Raw genomic sequence first — 20,936 nt, forward strand, 5'->3', positions numbered from 1 at the left:
CCGGCCGGGCCGGGCCGTCCCGTTCCGCCTCGGGGGGGGGGGGGCGCCACGGGGGGCGCGCACACCCACGGGGGAGGCGCCCACCCGCGGGGGACAAAAGGGGACAAAAGCGGGACGCGCGGGGAGAAGGGGGGAGAGCAGAGGGTGGGCAGTGCCCGCTGGGCGTGTGGGACCCGGGGGGGGCGCCCACTCGGGACGCGGGGACTCGCGAGTGGGTGCAGCGAGAGTGGGGTCGGGGGGGGCGCACCGCGGAGGAGCCTCCCCGGGATCTGGGGACTCGCCGCGGGGGTCCCGTGGAGCCCACGGGGGTCCTGGGGAGGTCGGAGGGGACGTCCCGAGCGCGGGACACAGGGGGACAGCGGGGGGGGGGGCTCGGGAGGTGGCCCCGCTCTGTCCCCACGCCCACGCGGGACCGTGGCGCTGTCCACGGTGCCGGAGCGGGCGCTGTCCGCGGTGCCAGCCTCGGCGAGGCCACCGGGGTTGGGTGGCTCCTGCGCCACCAGGCTGTCCTGCGTGCGTCCCCCCCCTCCCGGCGTGGGGTGACAGCGGCCCCACGGGTGGGGAGGGGCACGCGTGGCCGTGCCAGGCTGCGGCGGCACAATCTGGCACCCGCCGTGTTTGCGGTGCCGTCTCCGGCGCGGCTCCCGGCGAGCGAAATATCACAAGCTGGAGAGACAGACGCTGGCGGGGAGCGGTGGGCGTCGCGGGCGGCACGGGGCTGACTCAGGGGCTGCCATCCGCTCGCTGTCCCCCCCCTAATTGTGTGTCCCCCCCCCCCCGGATTGTGTCCCCCCACCCAAATTCCCCGGCGCAGCCCCCACGGCCTCTCCTGTCCCGCAGGGAGCCGGGCACCCCGTTGTGCCGAGGGTTGTCCCCGTCCTCTAGGCCCTATGCGTGCCTGTAGGGTGCTGGGGGTGCGCGGCGTGGGGTGGGGGCACCCGTGGGCGCCCACCCGTGGGGACATGGCGTGGGGACATGGGGACAGGCCCTAGTGACCCTATAAGGCCTAGGGACGGGGACAGGGTGGCAGTGGGGTGGCGGGTGGGTAGGGTCGGTCAATGAGGGATTGGGTTGGAGGACGGACAGAAGGCAGATGGACAGACGGACGGGTGGGGAGGGAAGGGCGGACAGGAGGTGCTGGGGGGGCCGGGGGGGGCAGCGACATCGGGGGACGGCTGAGCAGCGGGACAGATGTCGGGGTGAATGGGTGGACGGATGGACGGGTGGAGGGGGCCAGATGGTGCTGGACGGACAGACGGACGGGTGGGTGCTGAGCAGCTGAATGACAGCGGGGGGGGGACGGGGGGGGATGAATGGCCGGGCGAGGGATGAATGGAGCTGGGGGGGGGCACACACACACTCGGGGGGGGGGGGGGCTTGGGGACAGGGAGGTGACACCACGCCGGGGGGGGGACACCGGGGGATGGCCGCGGCAGAGCGGAGCCGAGGCAGGGCGCAGCCGGGGGGGGGCGCGGGGGCGTCGGTCAGGGGATGGCGGAGCCGGGGGGGGGACACACACAAATCCCCCCCCCAGGGGGAGGGCTCCTGGCACGGGTGACCCCCGGAGGTCGCCGCCCCCCCCCGCCACGCCCGGGGGGAGGCTCCGTGCCTCGGCGGTCCGCCCCTCCGCCGCGGAGGACGGGCGGCAGCTGCCGGGGCCGGGGGTGAGTGCGGTGTCCCGGGAGCGTCCGAGCCGGGCCTGAGCCCGAACCGAGCCGTGCCGGGCCGTGCCGGGGCGGAGCCGCGGCGATGCCATCCCCGGAGGGATGCAGGAGGGCGCCTCGGAGACGAGCCGTGCTGGGCTGGGCCGTGCCGAGCCGTGCCGGGCCGTGCCGGGCCGTGCCGAGCCGTGCCGGGCCGTGCCGAGCCGGGGGGGGGCTCGGAGGGGTCGGGGGGTGCAGATCTTTGAGGGGGGGCGAAGCCGGGGGGGTGGGAACTGGGGGGCTGCGGGGTGCTTGTGGCGGTGCCGGGGGGGCTGCGGGGCTGATCGGGCGTTGGGACACCCCCACTCCCACCCCATGCTCGCCCCCCAGCGTCCCCCAGCACCCCAGGGCCTCGTAGGGTGCTTTGGGATGTGGGGCAGCGTTGGGGGCCGTGGGGCAGCTCCCCACATCCCAGCCCCAGAGCAGCCTCTGGAGAAGCCACATCTGCCCCCTGGGGACCCTTCTGCGCAGGGTGCCCCCCACCCCCCGCCCCTCGGCGGAATAATTTGCCTTCATCCACATTAATAATTAAAACCGTCCTGGAGGAGCTGGAGCCAGGCCAGACCCGGCCGTCCAGATCCCTTGCTGTGGGGGGGTGTCGTCCCCACCTGCCCCATGTCACAGCCAGAGGTGGCACGGGGTGACAGAGGGGATATCGCCCCCACTGGCGATGACCTGGTCACCCATGGGGTTTTTTGGGGTGTCCCGTGTCGGTGGGACGCACGGCAGCAGGCTGTCATGCCAGCACCGGGCAGGCACCGTCCCCTTCTGTGCCATGCTGGGACTGGTGGCCGCGGACACCCCGTGCCACCCCTGCCCGCGCCCCAGCCCCACGAAGTCCCTGTGGGGTGGCTAAAGGCAGCGCAGCTCCTCGGCCCTGGGACGCATCCGGCACCATCTGGCCGCAGGGCCTGGGTTAATCTTTAGCTGCTCTGCCCCTGGCCGGGCTCGTCTGCCGTCCGGCGGTAATGAGGCCTCATTAGCAGCCATTACGCGGGGCCGCAGGACAGCTGAGCCAGCGCCGGTGACAGTCCGGCGACACGGGGGTCCGGTGACACGGGGGGTCCGGTGACACGGTGACACAGAGGTGCGGTGTGGGTGCTGAGCGCGTGGGGCTGAGCGGTGGGGGGATGCAGGGGACACCGGCCAGGGGGTGGGAGCTTGGTGCTCATGGCAGCCGGCCGGTGACACCAGTGACACCGGTGGGACCAGGTTGTTGTGGGTGTGGTGGGTCCCCAGCAGGGGGACGGGGTCCTCAGGGTAGTGGTGGAGTCCCCGGGGGGGTGAGGATGTCCCCCAGGGGTGCATCGTGGTTCCCAGCGGTGTGCCAAGGTCCCTGGGGGAACGATAGGGGCCCCAGGGGATATGCCAGGGTCCCCAAGATGTGACGGTGTCCCCAGAGGATGTGCTGGGATTCCTGAGGGGGCATCTGACGGGGTTCCTGGGGGTGTGCCAGGTTTCCAGGGGAGTGACAGTGTCCCTGAGGGTCACACCGGGGCTCCCAGCACTGTCCCAGTGTCCCCAGGGGCTGTGATTGGGGTTCCCCGGGCACCCAAGGGTGTGGCAGGGCCTCCACAAGTGGTGCCAGCGTCCCCATGGGGGTGTGCCAACATCCCCGGGGGGGGTGCCAGCACGCCTGTCACGGTGCCATTGTCCCCAGGGGGTGTGACAGCTTCCCAGGGGCTGTGCCAGTGTCCCTAAAGTTCGTGCCAGGGTGCCTAACAGCGTGCCAGGTCCCTGGGGGGTGTGTGCGTGTCATTGTCCCCAGGTGCTCAGCAGCACGCCAATGTCCCCAGGGGCTGTGCCAGGCCCCCAGGGGACACGCCGGGCGCCCAGGGGAGGTGGCAGCTCCCTGGGACTGGGTGGTGCGGGGAGATAAGGAGGCGGCGGGGCAGGGTGGGGTGGCGGAGGGGGGCCGGTGCTGCGGAGGGGCAACAAGTGCCTATCGGCGCCGGCAGCCCCGGGGAGCCTATGGGTGCCCCCGTGAGATTACCGCGGGTGTGCGCGGGGCAGCCGTGCGTGCGCAGCGGGGTCCGGCCCAGGGTCCAAACTCCGCGGCGGTGGCACGAGGTCCGGCCTCGCGCAGGTGGGTGTGCGGGGGCACGCGTGCGCACGGGGGGGGTGCCGGTGCACGGGGGGTTGCAGGTGCACGGGGGGGTACCAGTGCACAGGATGCCTCCGGGGGACAAGGGGCGATTTGGCCACGCGCCCTGCAGGGTGCTGCCCACCCCATATCCCTGCTCTGGGTACCGGGGCGGGGGGCGGGCAGCACGTGGGTGCCACCACGCCGGGCTGTGACACCCCCCGCCCCCATTTGCCACCTGCAGGCGCAGCGGGAGCCCCGTGCCCGGCAGCATGGCAGGAGGGGGCGCGGGGCGGGCCAAGCGGCTGGGCACGCTGCTCTCGGGGCTGCTGGAGTGCGGGGCCTTCTGCGGCATCATCTTCGGCTGGGCATCCCTCGTCTACGTCCTCAAGGACCTGGACTACTTCAGGGAGCTGTGCCAGCCCTCGGCCAGCTCCGGCCCCAACAGGACGCTGCTGCCCGGTATGGCCCCGGGGACACCGTCCCCATCCCTCCTGGCTCCCTGTCCCCATATCTGCTCCCTGCATGTCTTGCTTGCTCGTTGTCCCACTGCCTCGTGTCCCCAGTGTCTGGTGCCCCGTGTTCCCATGTCCTCGTCCCTGCATCCCCACTGCCAGGGGATGCCAGCTTCCCCAGTGCCCTGTGTCCCCACTGTCCTGGTGCACCATGTCCCTGAAGCCCTGCTGCCCGCTGTCCCCCTGCCTGGTGGCCTGTGTCCTTGCTCCTGCCGTGCCGGTGCCCACGTCCCTGCTGTCCCCGTGTCCCCGCTGCCTTGCAGACTGCAGCGGGCAGGACGAGCAGTTCTCCCTCGTCTTCACCATCGGCTCCTTCATGAACAACTTCATGACCCTCCCCATGGGCTACGTCTTTGACCGCTTCGGCACCGCCGTGGCCCGCCTCATTGCCATGTGAGTGGGTGTGTCGGTGGGCAGGGGCAGGGCACCCGTGGGTGCCCCGGGACCGAGGGCCTGTTAGCAGGGTGCTGGCGCCGGGGGGGCGTGAGGGGGGCGTTATCGGGACTGGGGCGGTTATCGGGGCACCCAGGCAGGGTGGGGCTGGCAGGGCCCTGCCTGCACAGGGGAGGCACGGGTGGCAGCCCCAGGACACCAGGACAGCCACCAAATGTCCCTGGTGTGTCCCGTGTTGCCCACGGTCCCAGGACACCCCCCCTTCCCCCAGACCCGCGGATGTCCCCCTTGATGTCCCCAGAGCACGCCTGCTTTGTCCCCATGTCCCTCAGCCCTGGAGGTGTCAAGTGAGGCAGTGGTGGGGCACCCAGGAGACGTCAGGGTGCTGGGTGCCACGTGGGCACAGGGCTGCCAGCTCTCCCACGGTGCCCTGTGCCCACTTTGTCCCCGCCGTCCCCATGTTTCAGCTCCCTCTACACCGGTGGGACCCTGCTGGTTGCCTTCTCCACGCCAGGTGAGACCCCGTGGTCACTGGGTGCTGCTGCCCCCATGGGGGCTGGGGGGACACCCGTGTCTCCGAGCCCCGCTGACACCGGTGTCCCCAGACCTGGCCGTGCTGCTCTTCCCAGCCATGTCCATGCTGTCGGTGGGCGGGATCCTCCTCATCCTCACCAACATGCAGGTGAGATTCGGCACACCTGGGGCACCCTGCCTGGCACTGGGGACACTGGTTTTATGGGGGGGGGTCTCTCTGCCAGGTGGGCAACCTCTTCGGGAAGTACCGCTCCATCGTTATCACCCTCTACAACGGGGCCTTCGACTCCTCGTCTGCCATCTTCCTCATCATAAAGGTGGGCGTGGGGTGCTGCGGGAGGGCCGGGGCACGGACGGGGTACAGGTGGCGGCACGACATGGCCAAGGGGACAGCTGGGACACAGCTGGGGCGGTGACACTGTGTGCATGTCCCCAGGTGCTGTACGAGCGCGGGCTGCCCCTGCAGGCCATGTTCTTCTTCATGGCAGCCTGCAGTGCCTGGCACCTGCTGCGCACCCTCTTCCTCATGCCCCGCACGCGCATCCCCTACCCGCTGCCCCCGGCCTACAACTACGGGTAAGGGGGTCCTGCTGCGTCCTGGCGGGTGGCAAAACCCGTCCCCACGTGGGGCTGTGCTGTTCTAGTGGCACTGTCTGTCCTGGGGGTGGTTGGGGGTGCCCATCCTGGGGTGGTGGATGTGGTCATGGTGTCCCTTCCGTGGCTGGTTCTCCTGCCCGTCCCATGGATGGTGGTGGTGGTGCCCATCCTGGGGTGGTGGATGTGGTCATGGTGTCCCTTCCGTGGCTGGTTCTCCTGCCCGTCCCATGGATGGTGGTGGTGGTGCCCATCCTTTGGGTGGCGATGGTGGCGGTGCCCAACCCGCGGTGGTGGCAGTGGGGCGCGCTGCCGGTGGGGTGACGAGGTGAGCGTTCCTGCAGGCTGCAGTGCCCGGGGCGGTCGCAGTCCTACCGCACCTACGAGGAGAAGCGCCCGCCGGGGGGTGAAGGCCCCGAGGAAGTGCCCCTGGAGCCCAGTGCCCCAAAAGGTGACGGGGCACCAGGGGCAGGGGACGTCTGCGGGGGGGTTGGCCGGGGGCGGTCAGGGCCATGCTGGTGACTGAGCATGCTGGGGGTGGGCGTGGCCAAATGATATGCACGGGATATGCAAATGAAGGGGGCGTGGCTTCGGGTTGGGCGTGGTTGAGCAGATGGTGGGGGCGTGGCCGCATGGACACCAGTAGGCGTGGCCATTGGGCCGAATGTGGGTGGGCGTGGCCAAGTGGGTGGGCGTGTCCCCGGGGGGCGTGGCCTATCGCTGCGGGCGTGGCCATGGGCAGCCCTGCCCCTGACGCCCACTGGGTTTGTGCGCGGGCAGGCGGCACGGCGGCGGTGCCCTTCCGTCCCTGCGTTCTGTCGTGGCTCTTCTTCTGGCACGTGGTGTGGCTCTCCGTCATGCAGCTGCGCCACTATCTCTTCATCGGCACCCTCAACCCCCTGCTCGACCACCTGGCCCGCGGCGACGCAAGCCTGGGTAGGGCACGGCGGCCACGCGACGGGTCCCGGTGACCCCAGGGGAGCTGGGCACCAGAGCCCCCTCACTGACCCTGCCTCCCCACAGTGAGCACCTACACCAACGCCTTCGCCTTCACCCAGCTCTGCGGGGTGCTCTGCGCCCCCTGGAACGGCCTCATCCTCGACCGCCACAAGCGGGGCAAGGCGCACCTCCCGGAAGGTAACCGCCCCCGTCCCCGCGAGCCCACCCTGGGGACTCAGCACGGCGGATGTCCCTGCTGTGCCCATGTGGCTGGGGGCCACCGTGGCGGTGCCCTGGCCCCTGTGCTCCTTGGGGACAAGTCCGCCAGTGCCTTGACCCAGCTGGGCTTGGGGGTGGGTCCTCACAGCCCCCTAACCCTGCTCTACCAGGGGATATGGCCCCAATGCGTCCTTACCCGCAGTATCCAGGGATGCGTCTTCAGCATGTCCTGACCCTGCTCTACCTGGGCACCTGTCACTACCATGGTGTCATGCCCCCACCATGTCATGTCCCCACCATGCCCTGAACCCACTGTGTCAATGTACACGTCCCCACCATGCCCCGACCCTACCATCCCCATGGACATGTCCCCACCATGCCCTGACCCTGCTCTACTTGGGGACATGTCCCCACCGTACCGTGACCCAGCCGTGCCCATAGTCATATCCCCACCATGTCCCAACCCTGCTGTACCTGGGGACACGTCCCCACCGCGCCCTGACCTTGCCATGCCCACAGGAGCCCGGGGGGCGCTGGCCGACCTGCAGGCATCTGTGCTGTCACTGGTGGTGACAGTGACACAGTGCGTGCTGTTCTCCATCTGCGCGGCCGTGCCCATGCTGCCTGTGCAGTTTGCCACGTTCGTGCTCCAGGTGATCAGCCGCTCCTTCCTCTACGGGGGCAACGCCGCCTTCCTGGCCATCGCGTGAGTCCTGTGCCCCGTGAGAGTGCTGGTGCTGGGGGACAGAGGGGTGGTGGCGAGGGACACGGCAGTGGGGGACAGTGGGGCTGTGGTGGGGACAGGGCGGTGGTGTTGGGGGACAGGGCGGTGGCACGAGGGTGGAGGGGGCATAAAATGGTGGAGGGGTGGTAGTGACGTGTGGGGTGTCCTGGCAGGTTTCCCCCGCAGCACTTCGGGAAGCTGTATGGGCTGGCCATGGCACTGTCGGCACTGGTGGCCCTGCTGCAGTACCCCTGCATCACCCTGGTGCGCGGGGTGCTCAAAGGGGACCCCTTCTACGTGAGTGCTCGCCGCAGCCCCTGGGTGTCCTACAGCCCGTGGGGGGCTGCTCTGTGGGGGTATGGGGGTGGTGCCCCGTGGGGTATGGGGGGCTGCCCCATGGGGGCTTGGGGATGCTGTCCCGTGAGGGTATAGGGCTCCTGTTCTACAGAGGGGTGGTGGTAAAGGTCCATGGATGGATGGAGGTCCTGGTCCGAGGCTGGATGGGGTTCCTGCCCGAAGGGGGGGATGGAAGTACTGGCCTACAGAGAGACGGAGGTCCCATCACATTGTAGGATGGGGTTCATGTTCCATGGCAGGAGTGTCACCCCAGTCCATGGCAGCATGGGGTTCATGCCCTATGGTGGAATGGAGGGCTCGATATAAGTTTGGATTGGCCCTATAAAGGGTCGGGAAGCCCTGCCACATGGTGGGACGGGCCGTGGGGTGCTGCCTCTAGCACAGGCAGCCTCGGGGAGGCTGAGGAGCTGGCACAGGGGCTCCTTGTCTGGGTGAGGTCAGCCCCTGCCCCGTATGCCCAATGCCCCTTGCCCTGCACAGGTGAATGTGGGGCTCATTGCTGTGGTGCTGGTGGCCTTCGTCAGTCCCGTGGTGGTGGCCCGTGAGTGCCGGCGGCGTGCCAAGGACCTGGAGGCTGTCAGCAGCCCCCTGGATGCCCCCCCCAGCGCTGAGACCCCTGCCCAGACACCGCACTGAGCTCCACAGCCAGCACCAAGCACCTGCTGCAGCCGTTTTCTACTGGACTTTGGGGGAGGGATGGACCTGTGCCAGAGGGCACAGTGGGAGATGGGGGTGTTTCGGGGGGGAATAAATATTAACAACCTATTGTGCTACTCCCTGTGGTGTCCCCAGTGTCTGCTGTGGGTTTGGGTCCCCCCTGCCTCACGGGGCTGGGGGAACAGCCCCTACACATCCCCAAAACACATGGACAAGTAGCGCCAGGGCTCTCGTTTATTGGGACAGCACCCTCAGTACTCGCAGATGAAGGGCAGCCTCTCGCGGCAGTTTGTGCTCCTCCAGCGCCCATCTGGGGAGAGGAGTTGGGGTCAGACCCCGCACCCAGCAGCACCCCCAGCCCCCCCGTGCTCCCCCACACCCCCAGCCCCACACGCCCGGGTTCAGCCCCACAGCCCCCTCCCATCTCCCCGCCACAAGACCCCCCTGCGGCCCCCGGTGTCCTCCCGTCCCCCCCAGCCCGGCGGTTCTCAGGGCCCCGGCTCCCAGCACAGCCCCCGACCCCCCGCACGCCCCCCGAGCCCCCCGGGCACTGACTTGCGGTGCAGAGGGTGGTGCAGAAGCGCCCCGTGAGCAGCGGGTAGCCGTGCAGCCAGTACGCGTAGTTCCAGCCGCTGTTGTCAGACCAGTGGCAGAACACGCTGCCGCCCTGCGGGGTCACCGGCCTCAGGCGTGGGGACACCGCGGGGACACCCGCAGGGACACCCGCGGGGCTGAGGCGTCCGGGGATGGCGGGACGGGGGGTGCCGGGGTCGAGGGGAGGGACTGGGACCCCGGGACAGGCCCGGGGCCGTGCGGACACGTGCCCGCGGCCCCTTACCACAGGACGGGTGATGGCCCCGATCCAGACGCGCCCGTTGTTGACGCGGGTGCGAGCCCTGCACTGCAGCAGGACGTTGGCGTGGTAGCTGTGGATGGAGGCCAGGCGCCCGCGGTAGCAGCGGGAGCACACTCTCTGCGGGGGGACGGCGCTGGTTACGGGGACACGCCGGGGCCGGGCGGCACCGGGAGCCCCCAGCCCAGTCCCCGAGCCCTGCCCACCTGCGCGGTGTGGAAGTTCTGGCACCGCCGCACGATGATGTAGCGGAAGGTGCGGGCGCTCTGCGGGTCCGTGATGTTCAGCGCCTTCGTCTCATCCTCCAGCGGGCACTCCACGTCCTCAGCCTCGGCCTCCAGCTCCGGCTCGGCCACCTCGGAGGTGACAGCGGCTGGGGACAGCGGTGGGCGTCACTGTGGGTGTCCCCACAGTACCCTCAGGTGTCCCTCCTGTGTCCCCGGGGCACTCACCCAGGTGGCGGGCAGAGGCCGTGCCCAGCAGGGCCAGGGCGAGGAGCAGGCAGGGCTGCATGGTGGGGCGCTGCAGGGACACGGGAGGACTTGGGGGGACCCCCTTGTCCTGGGGACCGTCTGGCCCTGGGGGACGTCCCCAGAGACCGGGGACCCTCAGCTATCCATGGCACCACCCCCACAGCCCCAGTCCCCTGTGCCACCACATGCCCCTCGCCACCCCCGGCATCCCCAGCACCACCCCGTCCCTTGCCCCCAGCCCTTGGCCCCCTCTCACACCCCCACGTCCCTGGCCCCCACCACCCCTGGGGACACCCCATTCCCCGTGTCCCCATGCCCCCGCTGCCACCCCTTACCCCTCAGCCACCCTCGCGACCCCCCACTTCCCTCGTGCCCCGCTGCCCCCCTGTCCCTGCTTCCCCGCTGCCACCCCTGCGGCCACCCCTGGCCCCGTGCTGCCCGTGCCACCACGTCCCCCCGCCACATCTACGGGGCACTGCAGAGCCCCCCGTGCCTGACTCAGGGCTGCAGCCCCCAGCCCCCTCCTGGCAGCTCAGGGCTGCAGCCCCCCCCGGTTGTCCCCGTCCCCGCTCCTCACCTGGGGGCTGGGGGAGCTCTGCCTGCTGCGGCCCTTATAGGGGTGTCGGGGCCACGTGTCCCCGCATCCTTGCGCCACCCCAGCCCCAGCCCCGCCGCAGCCCCAGGCCACCAACCGCCAGCGGCTCTGACCTGAGGGGACAGTGGGGGGGACCCCGGGGGTGCTGGGGACACGTTGGCCGCTTGCCCAAGGCCACTTCCTCCCCCGGCGGCCGCTGGCCCCGCAGTGGCTGGTGCCAGCCGTTGGCCCCAGAACCACTGCCCTCTGGGGCACCCTGTGCCTCCCGCCCCGCGGAGCTGCGGGGGCCAGCACAGGGCCCGTGCTCCCCCCCAGCCCTGTCCCAGCCCCAGGGGCCCGGGCAGGGCCCACTCGGCCTTGCCCCCCTGTGCCCCCAGCCCCACACGCCCGCTCTGGGGGCTCAGCGCTCCAAACGTCCCTGAGGTGCCCGCAGCGGGGGCCACCTCTGCTCCTGGGGACATGTCCCCTCCGTGTCCTCACGCCACGGTGCCTCAGATGTGCCTCTGCCATTGCCAGGCCCCGCCATGCCCAGGGACATGTTGTCACCATGCCCAGAGACGTGTTGTCACCATGCCCAGCCCTGCTGGACCTGGCAGCGGGTCCCCTACATGACGTGGCCCCCACCGTGCCCGCGGATATTTCCCCGCCGTGCCCTGACCACGCACCGCCGTGCGTTTGTGCACACGCTGCGGGGAATAAACCTGATGGAACAGGGAGGTGCGCACAGCCCCAGGACCGCGGTCTTGTTGGGGTCGTGGAGATGTGGTGGGATGGCTCCCGTGGCTGGAGAGCTGCACTGGGAGGCTACAGGCCCCTTGGGAAGGACAGGCCAGGAGGAATAGGAGGAGGACTTGTGCTTTACGGGAGACAGCAGCTAAAGAGCGCATTGAGATCTGCCTGGGGTGGGTGGATGAGGAGCCAACTATCAAAAAAACACCTGAGGGACAACGGGGGCCCTGATCAGAGCCAACGTGTGTTCACAAGGGAAAGTCCTGCTTCACAAACTTAATTTCCTTTTAGGACAAGGTCACCCATCTAGGTGACCAAGGGAAGCCAGCTGATGCAGTCTTTCTGGATTTCAGCAAAGCTTTCAACACCATTTCTCACAGCATCCTTCTGGACAAAATGTCCCGCATGCAGCTAGACAGAAGCATAATGCAGTGGGTGAGCAGTTGGCTGACGGGTCGGGCTCAAAGGGTTCTGGTAAATGGGGTTACATCTGCTGGCCAGTCACTAGGCGGGTTCCCCACGGCTCCGTTTTAGGGCCAGTTCTCTTCAGTGTTTTCTTAAACGACCGGGTTTGTTCAGCCCCGAGCAGAGCAGGCCGAGGGGAGGCCTCATGGCGGCCTGCAGCTCCCTCACGAGGGGAGCGGAGGGGCAGGCGCTGAGCTCTGCTCTCTGGGGACAGCGACAGGACCCGAGGGAACGGCATGGGGCTGGGACAGGGGAGGGTCAGGCTGGGGGTTAGGGAGAGGTTCTGCACCCAGAGGATTAAATAGAAGGCTGGGATATATACATTCTAGTCAGGGTCTGTCTCTTGTTACCTGACCAGGAAGAACAAGCAGGCAACGTTTTCTCCCTGGCAATGCCATGATGGTCCTTCACCCTGTGACAGCAGTGGTGGCAGGGGACAGGCTGTTGCTGTTGGTAGGCTGGGTTGCAGGGGACGGGGCAGTGGTAGCAGGGGATGATGGCAGGCAATAGGGTGGTGGTGTAACGGTCAGAGTGCTGCCCAGAGGGTGATGGCTGTTGGGGCCAACAGCCAGCACCAGCAGCTTTGGGGCCCCATGTCCGCAGGGAGGGGAAGTAGCCTTGGGCAAGCAGCCAAACAGTCCCCAGCCACCCTGGGGTCCCCCAGTCACCACCACCCTGTCCCCCACCATTGCCTAACACTGCCCAGGACAGCACCAGCCGCCCTTGCAGCAAGGGCACGTGCTGGCTCACGTCCATCTTGTGTCCACCAGGACCCCCAGGTCCCTTTCTGCAGAGCCGCTCTCCAGCTGGGTGGGCCCCAGCGTGTCCTGGTGCCTGGGGTTGTTCCCCCCCAGGGGCATGACTTGGCACTTAGAACACCCCAAGCTGGAAGGGTGCCACAAGGAGCATCGAGACCAGCTCCTGGTTCCTCAAAAGACCACCCAAAAATCAGACCCTGTGTCTGAGAGCATTGTTGAAACACTTCTTGAACTCTGGCAGACTCAGTGCTGTGACCACTGCCCTGGGGAGCCCATCCCAGTGCCCGACCACCTCTGGGTGCAGAACCTTTCCCTAACCCCCAGCCTGACCCTCCCCTGTCCCAGCTCCATGCCGTTCCCTCGGGTCCTGTCGCTGTCCCCAGAGAGCAGAGCTCAGCGCCTGCCCCTCCGCTCCCCTCGTGAGGGAGCTGCAGGCCGCCGTGAGGCCTCCCCTCGGCCTGCTCTGCTCGGGGCTGAACAAACCCGGTCGTTTAAGAAAACACTGAAGAGAACTGGCCCTAAAACGGAGCCGTGGGGAACCCGCCTAGTGACTGGCCAGCAGATGTAACCCCATTTACCAGAACCCTTTGAGCCCGACCCGTCAGCCAACTGCTCACCCACTGCATTATGCTTCTGTCTAGCTGCATGCGGGACATTTTGTCCAGAAGGATGCTGTGAGAAATGGTGTTGAAAGCTTTGCTGAAATCCAGAAAGACTGCATCAGCTGGCTTCCCTTGGTCACCTAGATGGGTGACCTTGTCCTAAAAGGAAATTAAGTTTGTGAAGCAGGACTTTCCCTTGTGAACACACGTTGGCTCTGATCAGGGACCCCGTTGTCCCTCAGGTGTTTTTTTGATAGCTGGCTCCTCATCCACCCATCCCAGGCAGATCTCAATGCGCTCTTTAGCTGCTGTCTCCCGTAAAGCACAAGTCCTCCTCCTATTCCTCCTGGCCTGTCCTTCCCAAGGGGCCTGTAGCCTCCCAGTGCAGCTCTCCAGCCACGGGAGCCATCCCACCACATCTCCACGACCCCAACAAGACCGCGGTCCTGGGGCTGTGCGCACCTCCCTGTTCCATCAGGTTTATTCCCCGCAGCGTGTGCACAAACGCACGGCGGTGCGTGGTCAGGGCACGGCGGGGAAATATCCACGGGCACGGTGGGGGCCACGTCATGTAGGGGACCCGCTGCCAGGTCCAGCAGGGCTGGGCATGGTGACAACACGTCTCTGGGCATGGTGACAACATGTCCCTGGGCATGGCGGGGCCTGGCAATGGCAGAGGCACATCTGAGGCACCGTGGCGTGAGGACACGGAGGGGACATGTCCCCAGGAGCAGAGGTGGCCCCCGCTGCGGGCACCTCAGGGACGTTTGGAGCGCTGAGCCCCCAGAGCGGGCAGGTGGGGCTGGGGGCACAGGGGGGCAAGGCCGAGTGGGCCCTGCCCGGGCCCCTGGGGCTGGGACAGGGCTGGGGGGGAGCACGGGCCCTGTGCTGGCCCCCGCAGCTCCGCGGGGCGGGAGGCACAGGGTGCCCCAGAGGGTAGTGGTTCTGGGGCCAACGGCTGGCACCAGCCACTGCGGGGCCAGCGGCCGCCGGGGGAGGAAGTGGCCTTGGGCAAGCGGCCAACGTGTCCCCAGCACCCCCGGGGTCCCCCCCACTGTCCCCTCAGGTCAGAGCCGCTGGCGGTTGGTGGCCTGGGGCTGCGGCGGGGCTGGGGCTGGGGTGGCGCAAGGATGCGGGGACACGTGGCCCCGGCACCCCTATAAGGGCCGCAGCAGGCAGAGCTCCCCCAGCCCCCAGGTGAGGAGCGGGGACGGGGACAGCCGGGGGGGGCTGCAGCCCTGAGCTGCCAGGAGGGGGCTGGGGGCTGCAGCCCTGAGTCAGGCACGGGGGGCTCTGCAGTGCCCCGTAGATGTGGCGGGGGGACGTGGTGGCACGGGCAGCACGGGGCCAGGGGTGGCCGCAGGGGTGGCAGCGGGGAAGCAGGGACAGGGGGCAGCGGGGCACGAGGGAAGTGGGGGGTCGTGGGGGTGGCTGAGGGGTAAGGGGTGGCAGCGGGGGCATGGGGACACGGGGAATGGGGTGTCCCCAGGGGTGGTGGGGGCCAGGGACGTGGGGGTGTGAGAGGGGGCCAAGGGCTGGGGGCAAGGGACAGGGGTGGTGCTGGGGATGCCGGGGGTGGCGAGGGGCATGTGGTGGCACAGGGGACTGGGGCTGTGGGGGTGGTGCCATGGATAGCTGAGGGTCCCCGGTCTCTGGGGACGTCCCCCAGGGCCAGACGGTCCCCAGGACAAGGGGGTCCCCCCAAGTCCTCCCGTGTCCCCGCAGCGCCCCACCATGCAGCCCTGCCTGCTCCTCGCCCTGGCCCTGCTGGGCACGGCCTCTGCCCGCCACCTGGGTGAGTGCCTCCAGGGACACGGGAGGGACACCTGAGGGTACTGTGGGGACACCCACAGTGACGCCCACCGCTGTCCCCAGCCGCTGTCACCTCCGAGGTGGCCGAGCCGGAGCTGGAGGCCGAGGCTGAGGGCGTGGAGTGCCCGCTGGAGGACGAGACGAAGGCGCTGAACATCACGGACCCGCAGAGCGCCCGCACCTTCCGCTACATCATCGTGCGGCGGTGCCAGAACTTCCACACCGCGCAGGTGGGCAGGGCTCGGGGACTGGGCTGGGGGCTCCCGGTGCCGCCCGGCCCCGGCGTGTCCCCGTAACCAGCGCCGTCCCCCCGCAGAGAGTGTGCTCCCGCTGCTACCGCGGGCGCCTGGCCTCCATCCACAGCTACCACGCCAACGTCCTGCTGCAGTGCAGGGCTCGCACCCGCGTCAACAACGGGCGCGTCTGGATCGGGGCCATCACCCGTCCTGTGGTAAGGGGCCGCGGGCACGTGTCCGCACGGCCCCGGGCCTGTCCCGGGGTCCCAGTCCCTCCCCTCGACCCCGGCACCCCCCGTCCCGCCATCCCCGGACGCCTCAGCCCCGCGGGTGTCCCTGCGGGTGTCCCCGCGGTGTCCCCACGCCTGAGGCCGGTGACCCCGCAGGGCGGCAGCGTGTTCTGCCACTGGTCTGACAACAGCGGCTGGAACTACGCGTACTGGCTGCACGGCTACCCGCTGCTCACGGGGCGCTTCTGCACCACCCTCTGCACCGCAAGTCAGTGCCCGGGGGGCTCGGGGGGCGTGCGGGGGGTCGGGGGCTGTGCTGGGAGCCGGGGCCCTGAGAACCGCCGGGCTGGGGGGGACGGGAGGACACCGGGGGCCGCAGGGGGGTCTTGTGGCGGGGAGATGGGAGGGGGCTGTAGGGCTGAACCCGGGCGTGTGGGGCTGGGGGTGTGGGGGAGCACGGGGGGGCTGGGGGTGCTGCTGGGTGCGGGGTCTGACCCCAACTCCTCTCCCCAGATGGGCGCTGGAGGAGCACAAACTGCCGCGAGAGGCTGCCCTTCATCTGCGAGTACTGAGGGTGCTGTCCCAATAAACGAGAGCCCTGGCGCTGTCGCCCGGACGCCCCCCGGCTCGGTGCTCCGCTGGGCACCCCCCTGCCCACCCCGCAGCACAGGCTGCTCCCCCAGCCCAGCTCCCAGTAAAGCCTCAGCTGCTGGCACCCGTGCTCACGCCTGGGCTCTGTTTTGGGTGGGGGGTGGGTGTGGGGGGGCACTGGGTGGCTGTGGTGTAGGCCCGTGGGTGAGGGGTCCTGGGCTGCGATGGGGACAGAGCAGAGCAGGGTTTTGGGAACGAGGTCCTTCTGTGACCAGCAGTGGGCACAGGTCCCCTCCCTGTGGTGGCACCCAGCAAAGGCCACCCCAGTGTGGCAGCACTGCTCTGACGTCCCGTTCCTGTCACCTCATGGCCCCCGAACCCAACTCATTGCCCCCTCGCTCTCCCCCCAAAAGAGGGAACAGACAGGGGGCTGTGTGAGGAAGGTTTATTGGGGTGAGGGGGCTCTGCATCCCCTTGGCTGGTCCTGGACCAGTCCCCAGCGCCACCCCACGTCCCTCGCCACCCCCGGCATCCCCAGCACCACCCCTGTCCCTTGCCCCCAGCCCTTGGCCCCCTCTCACACCCCCACGTCCCTGGCCCCCACCACCCCTGGGGACACCCCATTCCCCGTGTCCCCATGCCCCCGCTGCCACCCCTTACCCCTCAGCCACCCTCACGACCCCCCACTTCCCTCGTGCCCCACTGCCCCCCTGTCCCTGCTTCCCCGCTGCCACCCCTGCGGCCACCCCTGGCCCCGTGCTGCCCATGCCACCACGTCCCCCCGCCACATCTATGGGGCACTGCAGAACCCCCCGTGCCTGACTCAGGGCTGCAGCCCCCCCTTGTTGTCCCTGTCCCCGCTCCTCACCTGGGGGCTGGGGGGTCCTCCTGCGGCCCTTATAGGGGTGCCGGGGCCACGTGTCCCCCACAGCCCCACAGCCTCTCCATGCCCCATGGTCCCAGTGACACCCCCACAGCCCCGTACATCCCCCCTGCCCTGTCCTGTTGGCAGCGTGGGGAAGGGGTTGGCAGCCGTGGCGTGGGGCTGGGGGGGTCTGGAGGGGAGGGAGAGAGGGAATCGATGGCAAAGGGGGGACTGCACCATGGCACCCAGGGCTAGAGGCCAAGGGAGGAGGTGCCCGAGTCGGTGGACTGCTTCTCCCGGCTCTGGTCCCCCATCGCCCCGGGTGCACATGTCGTGGGGCTGGTGGAGGGGGGGGGCACGCTGGCCTCTGGCACCTGGGGGGCAGGGGACAGGCGCCAGGTCAGCCCCTGCCCCACAGCCGCGGCACCCAGGGGGCTCTGCGTGTAACCCCCAGCCCCACACCCCCACCCCTTTAGGGCCTGCCCGCCCTAGGGCCCCCCAGCACGGCTCCAGCCCCACGGCTGTCCCGGCCTCGCCGCTCACCTCCTCGAACTTGCGGGCCTTGTAGTGCTCAGCGCCCTTCAAGAAGTTGAGCAGGATGATATCGCACAGCACCGTGCCCTACGGGGCGGCACCGTTGGGGCCGGGGGCTGTGGGGGGGGGTCCCCACGCTGTAGGGGATCAGTCTGCCCCCGCCCCGAGCTGAGGACTGCCTCAACTCACCACGCCGATGGAGGTGAAGGCGGCCACTGTGTTGATGAGCGTGGGGACGATGCCGAATTTCCCAGCCTGCAGGGAGGCAGGGGGCCAAGTCGGCATGGTGTGTGTAGGGGGGGCTTGGACCTATAGCACCCATAGGTCCCCAGGGTGCTGCACCCCATACGTACGTTGCCGTACACCAAGACATCGAAGCGGATGCCAAAGGCCTTGGTGAGGGTGCGGAGCTCGGTGCCGTTGTGCCCGCGGTAATACCGGGCGTGCCTGCAAGGGAATGGGTCCGCCTGGCACCCCGGTGTCCCCACGCCGGTGTCCCCACAGCAGGCGGTGACACGGCCCTACCTGAAGTTGTAGCCGGGGGAGCTGGGGCTGTGCCGGGTGACGCCGTCCAGGCGGGTGAAGGAGTAGCGGGGCAGGCACAGCTCCCACGAGCGGTCCAGGTCGCACACCCAGCCGATCTTGATGCCCAGCACCCCCCCCTGCCCAGCCGGGAGGGCGAGATGCACCCCGTGCCCCGCGTCCCCATGTCCCGCACCCCCGTGTCCCTGCAGAGCCACAGCCCGTGTCCCCACAGCCCTGTTTTCCCATGTTCCACAACCCAGATCCCTAAATCCGCATGTCCCACGCTGCCACGTCCCCACACCCCATGTCCCACGCTCCTGTGTCCCCGTGTCCCCACGTTCCACGTCCCCATCTCCCTGTGTCGCTACGTCCCCACAACCCCAATTCCCACACCGCTGTGTCCCCATGTCCCCACGTCACACATCCCCGTATTCATGTGCCCCATGCCCCCACATCTCATGTCCCCACGTCCCCATGTCCCACACCCCCATGTCCCCACGTCCCACATCCCCGCGTCACGTCCCACATCACCGTGTCCCTATGTCCCACGTCCCACCTCCCTGCACCCACGTGCTCCACTTCCCACGTTGCTGCGTCCCCGTGTCCCTGCATCCCCGTGTCCCAGGTCCCCGTGTCCCCACGCCCCCCGTGTCCTACGTCCCCGTGTCCCCGTGCCCCCAATGTCCCCATGTCCCCCTGGCTCACGGTGGTGGCCAGGGTGGCGAAGTCCTGCCCGGCGAAGCGCGCCACATCGCCCAGCCGCAGGATGGGGCAGAGCGGCTGCCGCTCGGGGTGGAAGCGGCAGCGCCGCAGATCCTCCGCGCTGGCCTGGGGGGGCAGATTGGCCCTGGGGGAGGACAGGGGGGCGTGGGGGGTGGGGGGGACACACACGGCCGTGAGCTGCCGTCGGGGGACACCCCATCCCCTGTCCCCGCGGCGCCGCTCACTTCTCGAATCCGAAGAGCGGGAAGCGGACGCTGTTCTTGATGAAGAGGGTGAAGTTTTCAGCCTCCAGCATCACAGGGCTGTGGGGTGGGAAAGGGGGGGGGGGTGCCTGAAGCGGGGGGGGGGGCAGCCCCGTGCCCCCCCCTTGCTCCCCCCATGGACTCACACGCTGACGGTGTCCACCTCGGGCGGGCACCAGCCCCGGATCTCGCAGGTGCGCAGGGTGTCGTTGTAGGGCACGCAGCGCCCCGTCAGCACCCCTAGAGGTGGCTGTCAGCACGGGGGGGAGGGGGGCTCATCCCGTAGGACCCCCCCCCAAAAAAGGGGGCTCCTCCCGTAGGATTTTTGGGGATACACCCCCCAAAAAAACCCCTAAACTCACCGCTGCCTGTGGTGAGGCTCTTCCCCCGGCAGTCGCGGTCAGCGGTGCAGCGGTACGTGGCTTCGCTCTGCGGAGAGGGGGGGTCACCTGGGGGGGGGACACACGCCGGTGCCCCCCGCGTCCCCCCCAGCCCCTTACCTCGGGGCAGACGCCCTGCACCTGGTTCTCCGTCAGGATCTGCCTGGTGACCACCACGAACACCGAGGTGCCCTGGGGCGAGGGGACGGGGGGGGGTCACCGCCACCCCCCAGCCCTTGGCCCCGCAGCGTTTTGGGGGGGGCAGGGGGGGTTATTTGGGGCAGGACCGCCCGCGGGGGTGAGGCTGTGCAGGATGCCCGGTGTCCCCTATGGGATCACGGCCACTGCACGGAGGGACCGTCCCCGAGCCCCCCGGGGTGCCCCTACCTGTGGGGGGGTGACGTAGTCGGCGGTGTCCAGGACGCGGTCCCCATATCTCCCCACGCCCTTGACTTTGGTGACCACGGAGGACTCGATGGTGGTGTCCCTCACCTGGTAAGCCTTCTCGTGCAGGAACACCCAGCTGGAGGGACCCCCCAGCCCCCCGGGGGGGTGAGCGGCAGGGACAGCCGCCCCCCCACGGCCACTTGCCCCCCGCACTGTCCCCTCCCGTGTCACCCCTCGGGGTCACGGACAGCCCCCGGCACCCGGCAGCGCAGCCATCCCTCGTCCCTCTCCCGTCCCCTCGTGTCACCTCGTGTCCCCCGTCCCCAGAGATGTGGGGGAGACGAGGGGGTCCCGGGGGGGTCCGGGGGGGGGGGCTCACCCGATGAAGTAGGAGAGGATGAGGAGCTGCACGGCCCGGTTGACGGCGCCCACCACCCAGCTCTTCACCACCACCGACTTGGGGGTCTCGTAGGCGAAGAAGTCGGACAGGCAGGAGGGCTGGGGGCGCGGGGGGGGCATGGGGGGCCGGGGGGCCGGGCAGGGGGCTGGTAGGGATCTGGTAGGGATCTGGTAGGGATCTGGTAAGGGTCTGGTAGGGATCTGGTAGGGATCTGGGCAGCTGGGGTGGTGCAGAGGCAGGGAGGGGTGGGCGGAGGAGGGAGGGAGAGGGCGTGGGCGTGGGGAGGGAGGGCGGGAGGGAAGGGGCAGGGGGAGATGGGGGGGGGTCCAGGGGGGTGATGGGGGGGTGTGAGGGGGGAGATGGGGGGGGTTGGGGGGGGATGGAGGGGTGTGGGGGAGATGGGGGGCATGGGGGGGGGAAACGGGGGTGTGTGGGGGGAGATGGAGGGATGTGGGAGGAGATGGAGGGGTGCAGGGGGTGGAGGGAGGGGTGTGGGGGGAGATGGGTGGGTATGGGGGGGAAATGGGGGGGTATGGGGGGAGATTGGGGGTATGGGCGGGAAAATGAGGGGGTGTGGGGGGAGATGGAGGGGTGCAGGGGGGACAGAGAGGTTTTGGGGGTGATGGGGGCGATAGGGAGGACAACGAGGGGAGGGGAGGGTGGGGGATGGGGTGCGGGGGGGGATGAGAGGTGCAGGAGGGACATTGGGCAGAGGGGTGGGGGTCCCAGGGAGGTGGGGCAGGGCGGTGGTGGCCCCTGTGTGGGGTGGCCCTTGTTTGGGGTCCTCCTTGTTTGGGGTCCTCCTTGTTTGGGGTCCT

At 69.2% G+C, this 20,936-nt stretch overlaps 4 protein-coding genes across 11 annotated transcripts; 2 read left to right on the forward strand and 2 right to left on the reverse strand.

Moving 5' to 3' along the window:
* The first annotated feature begins 1,586 nt into the window (after positions 1-1,586).
* Positions 1,587-8,824, forward strand: SLC43A3 (solute carrier family 43 member 3). Of its 3 annotated transcripts, none has more exons than XM_083837373.1 (13): positions 1,587-1,664; positions 4,031-4,248; positions 4,565-4,694; positions 5,162-5,208; positions 5,300-5,376; positions 5,453-5,545; positions 5,665-5,804; positions 6,167-6,273; positions 6,603-6,758; positions 6,846-6,959; positions 7,500-7,686; positions 7,878-8,001; positions 8,542-8,824. In XM_083837373.1, exons 2-13 carry the CDS (start codon positions 4,059-4,061, stop codon positions 8,695-8,697), a joined length of 1,521 nt encoding a protein of 506 aa, XP_083693499.1. In that variant the 5' UTR covers positions 1,587-1,664; positions 4,031-4,058; the 3' UTR covers positions 8,698-8,824. The 3 variants fall into 3 exon arrangements, with proteins under 3 accessions (XP_083693499.1, XP_083693498.1, XP_083693497.1); XM_083837372.1 differs by lacking the exon at positions 1,587-1,664 and adding an exon at positions 2,031-2,790; XM_083837371.1 differs by lacking the exon at positions 1,587-1,664 and adding an exon at positions 3,626-3,789.
* A 28-nt stretch (positions 8,825-8,852) lies between these two features.
* LOC310900067 (uncharacterized protein) lies at positions 8,853-11,188 on the reverse strand (the record flags this gene model as incomplete). Of its 2 annotated transcripts, XM_083837379.1 has the most annotated exons (6): positions 8,853-9,028; positions 9,274-9,385; positions 9,557-9,691; positions 9,778-9,944; positions 10,024-10,093; positions 10,622-11,188. In XM_083837379.1, 6 exons carry the CDS (start codon positions 11,186-11,188, stop codon positions 8,970-8,972), a joined length of 1,110 nt encoding a protein of 369 aa, XP_083693505.1. In that variant the 3' UTR covers positions 8,853-8,969. The 2 variants fall into 2 exon arrangements, with proteins under 2 accessions (XP_083693505.1, XP_083693504.1); XM_083837378.1 differs by having other exon boundaries at positions 9,274-9,691.
* Positions 11,189-13,823: 2,635 nt separating this feature from the next.
* On the forward strand, positions 13,824-16,637 carry LOC310900065 (uncharacterized protein; the record flags this gene model as incomplete). 3 transcript variants are annotated; one of them, XM_083837376.1, is made up of 6 exons in its annotated part: positions 13,824-14,390; positions 14,919-14,988; positions 15,069-15,235; positions 15,322-15,456; positions 15,628-15,739; positions 15,985-16,637. In XM_083837376.1, the coding sequence occupies 6 exons, from the start codon at positions 13,824-13,826 to the stop codon at positions 16,041-16,043; spliced, it is 1,110 nt and encodes a 369-aa protein (XP_083693502.1). In that variant the 3' UTR covers positions 16,044-16,637. The 3 variants fall into 3 exon arrangements, with proteins under 3 accessions (XP_083693502.1, XP_083693501.1, XP_083693500.1); XM_083837375.1 differs by having other exon boundaries at positions 15,322-15,739; XM_083837374.1 differs by lacking the exon at positions 15,628-15,739.
* A 156-nt stretch (positions 16,638-16,793) lies between these two features.
* Positions 16,794-20,351, reverse strand: P2RX3 (purinergic receptor P2X 3). Of its 3 annotated transcripts, none has more exons than XM_083839892.1 (12): positions 20,098-20,351; positions 19,719-19,854; positions 19,452-19,523; positions 19,314-19,380; positions 19,098-19,191; positions 18,934-19,011; positions 18,692-18,833; positions 17,987-18,123; positions 17,815-17,908; positions 17,651-17,716; positions 17,471-17,506; positions 16,794-17,301 (listed from the first exon to the last, which is right to left on the reverse strand). In XM_083839892.1, exons 1-12 carry the CDS (start codon positions 20,235-20,237, stop codon positions 17,179-17,181), a joined length of 1,185 nt encoding a protein of 394 aa, XP_083696018.1. In that variant the 5' UTR covers positions 20,238-20,351; the 3' UTR covers positions 16,794-17,178. The 3 variants fall into 3 exon arrangements, with proteins under 3 accessions (XP_083696018.1, XP_083696017.1, XP_083696019.1); XM_083839891.1 differs by having other exon boundaries at positions 17,471-17,548; positions 20,098-20,349; XM_083839893.1 differs by lacking the exon at positions 19,452-19,523 and having other exon boundaries at positions 17,471-17,548.
* Positions 20,352-20,936: the final 585 nt, after the last annotated feature.

Source organism: Anser anser (assembly GCF_964211835.1).
Source record: "Anser anser genome assembly, chromosome: 5".
NCBI lineage: Eukaryota > Metazoa > Chordata > Aves > Anseriformes > Anatidae > Anser > Anser anser.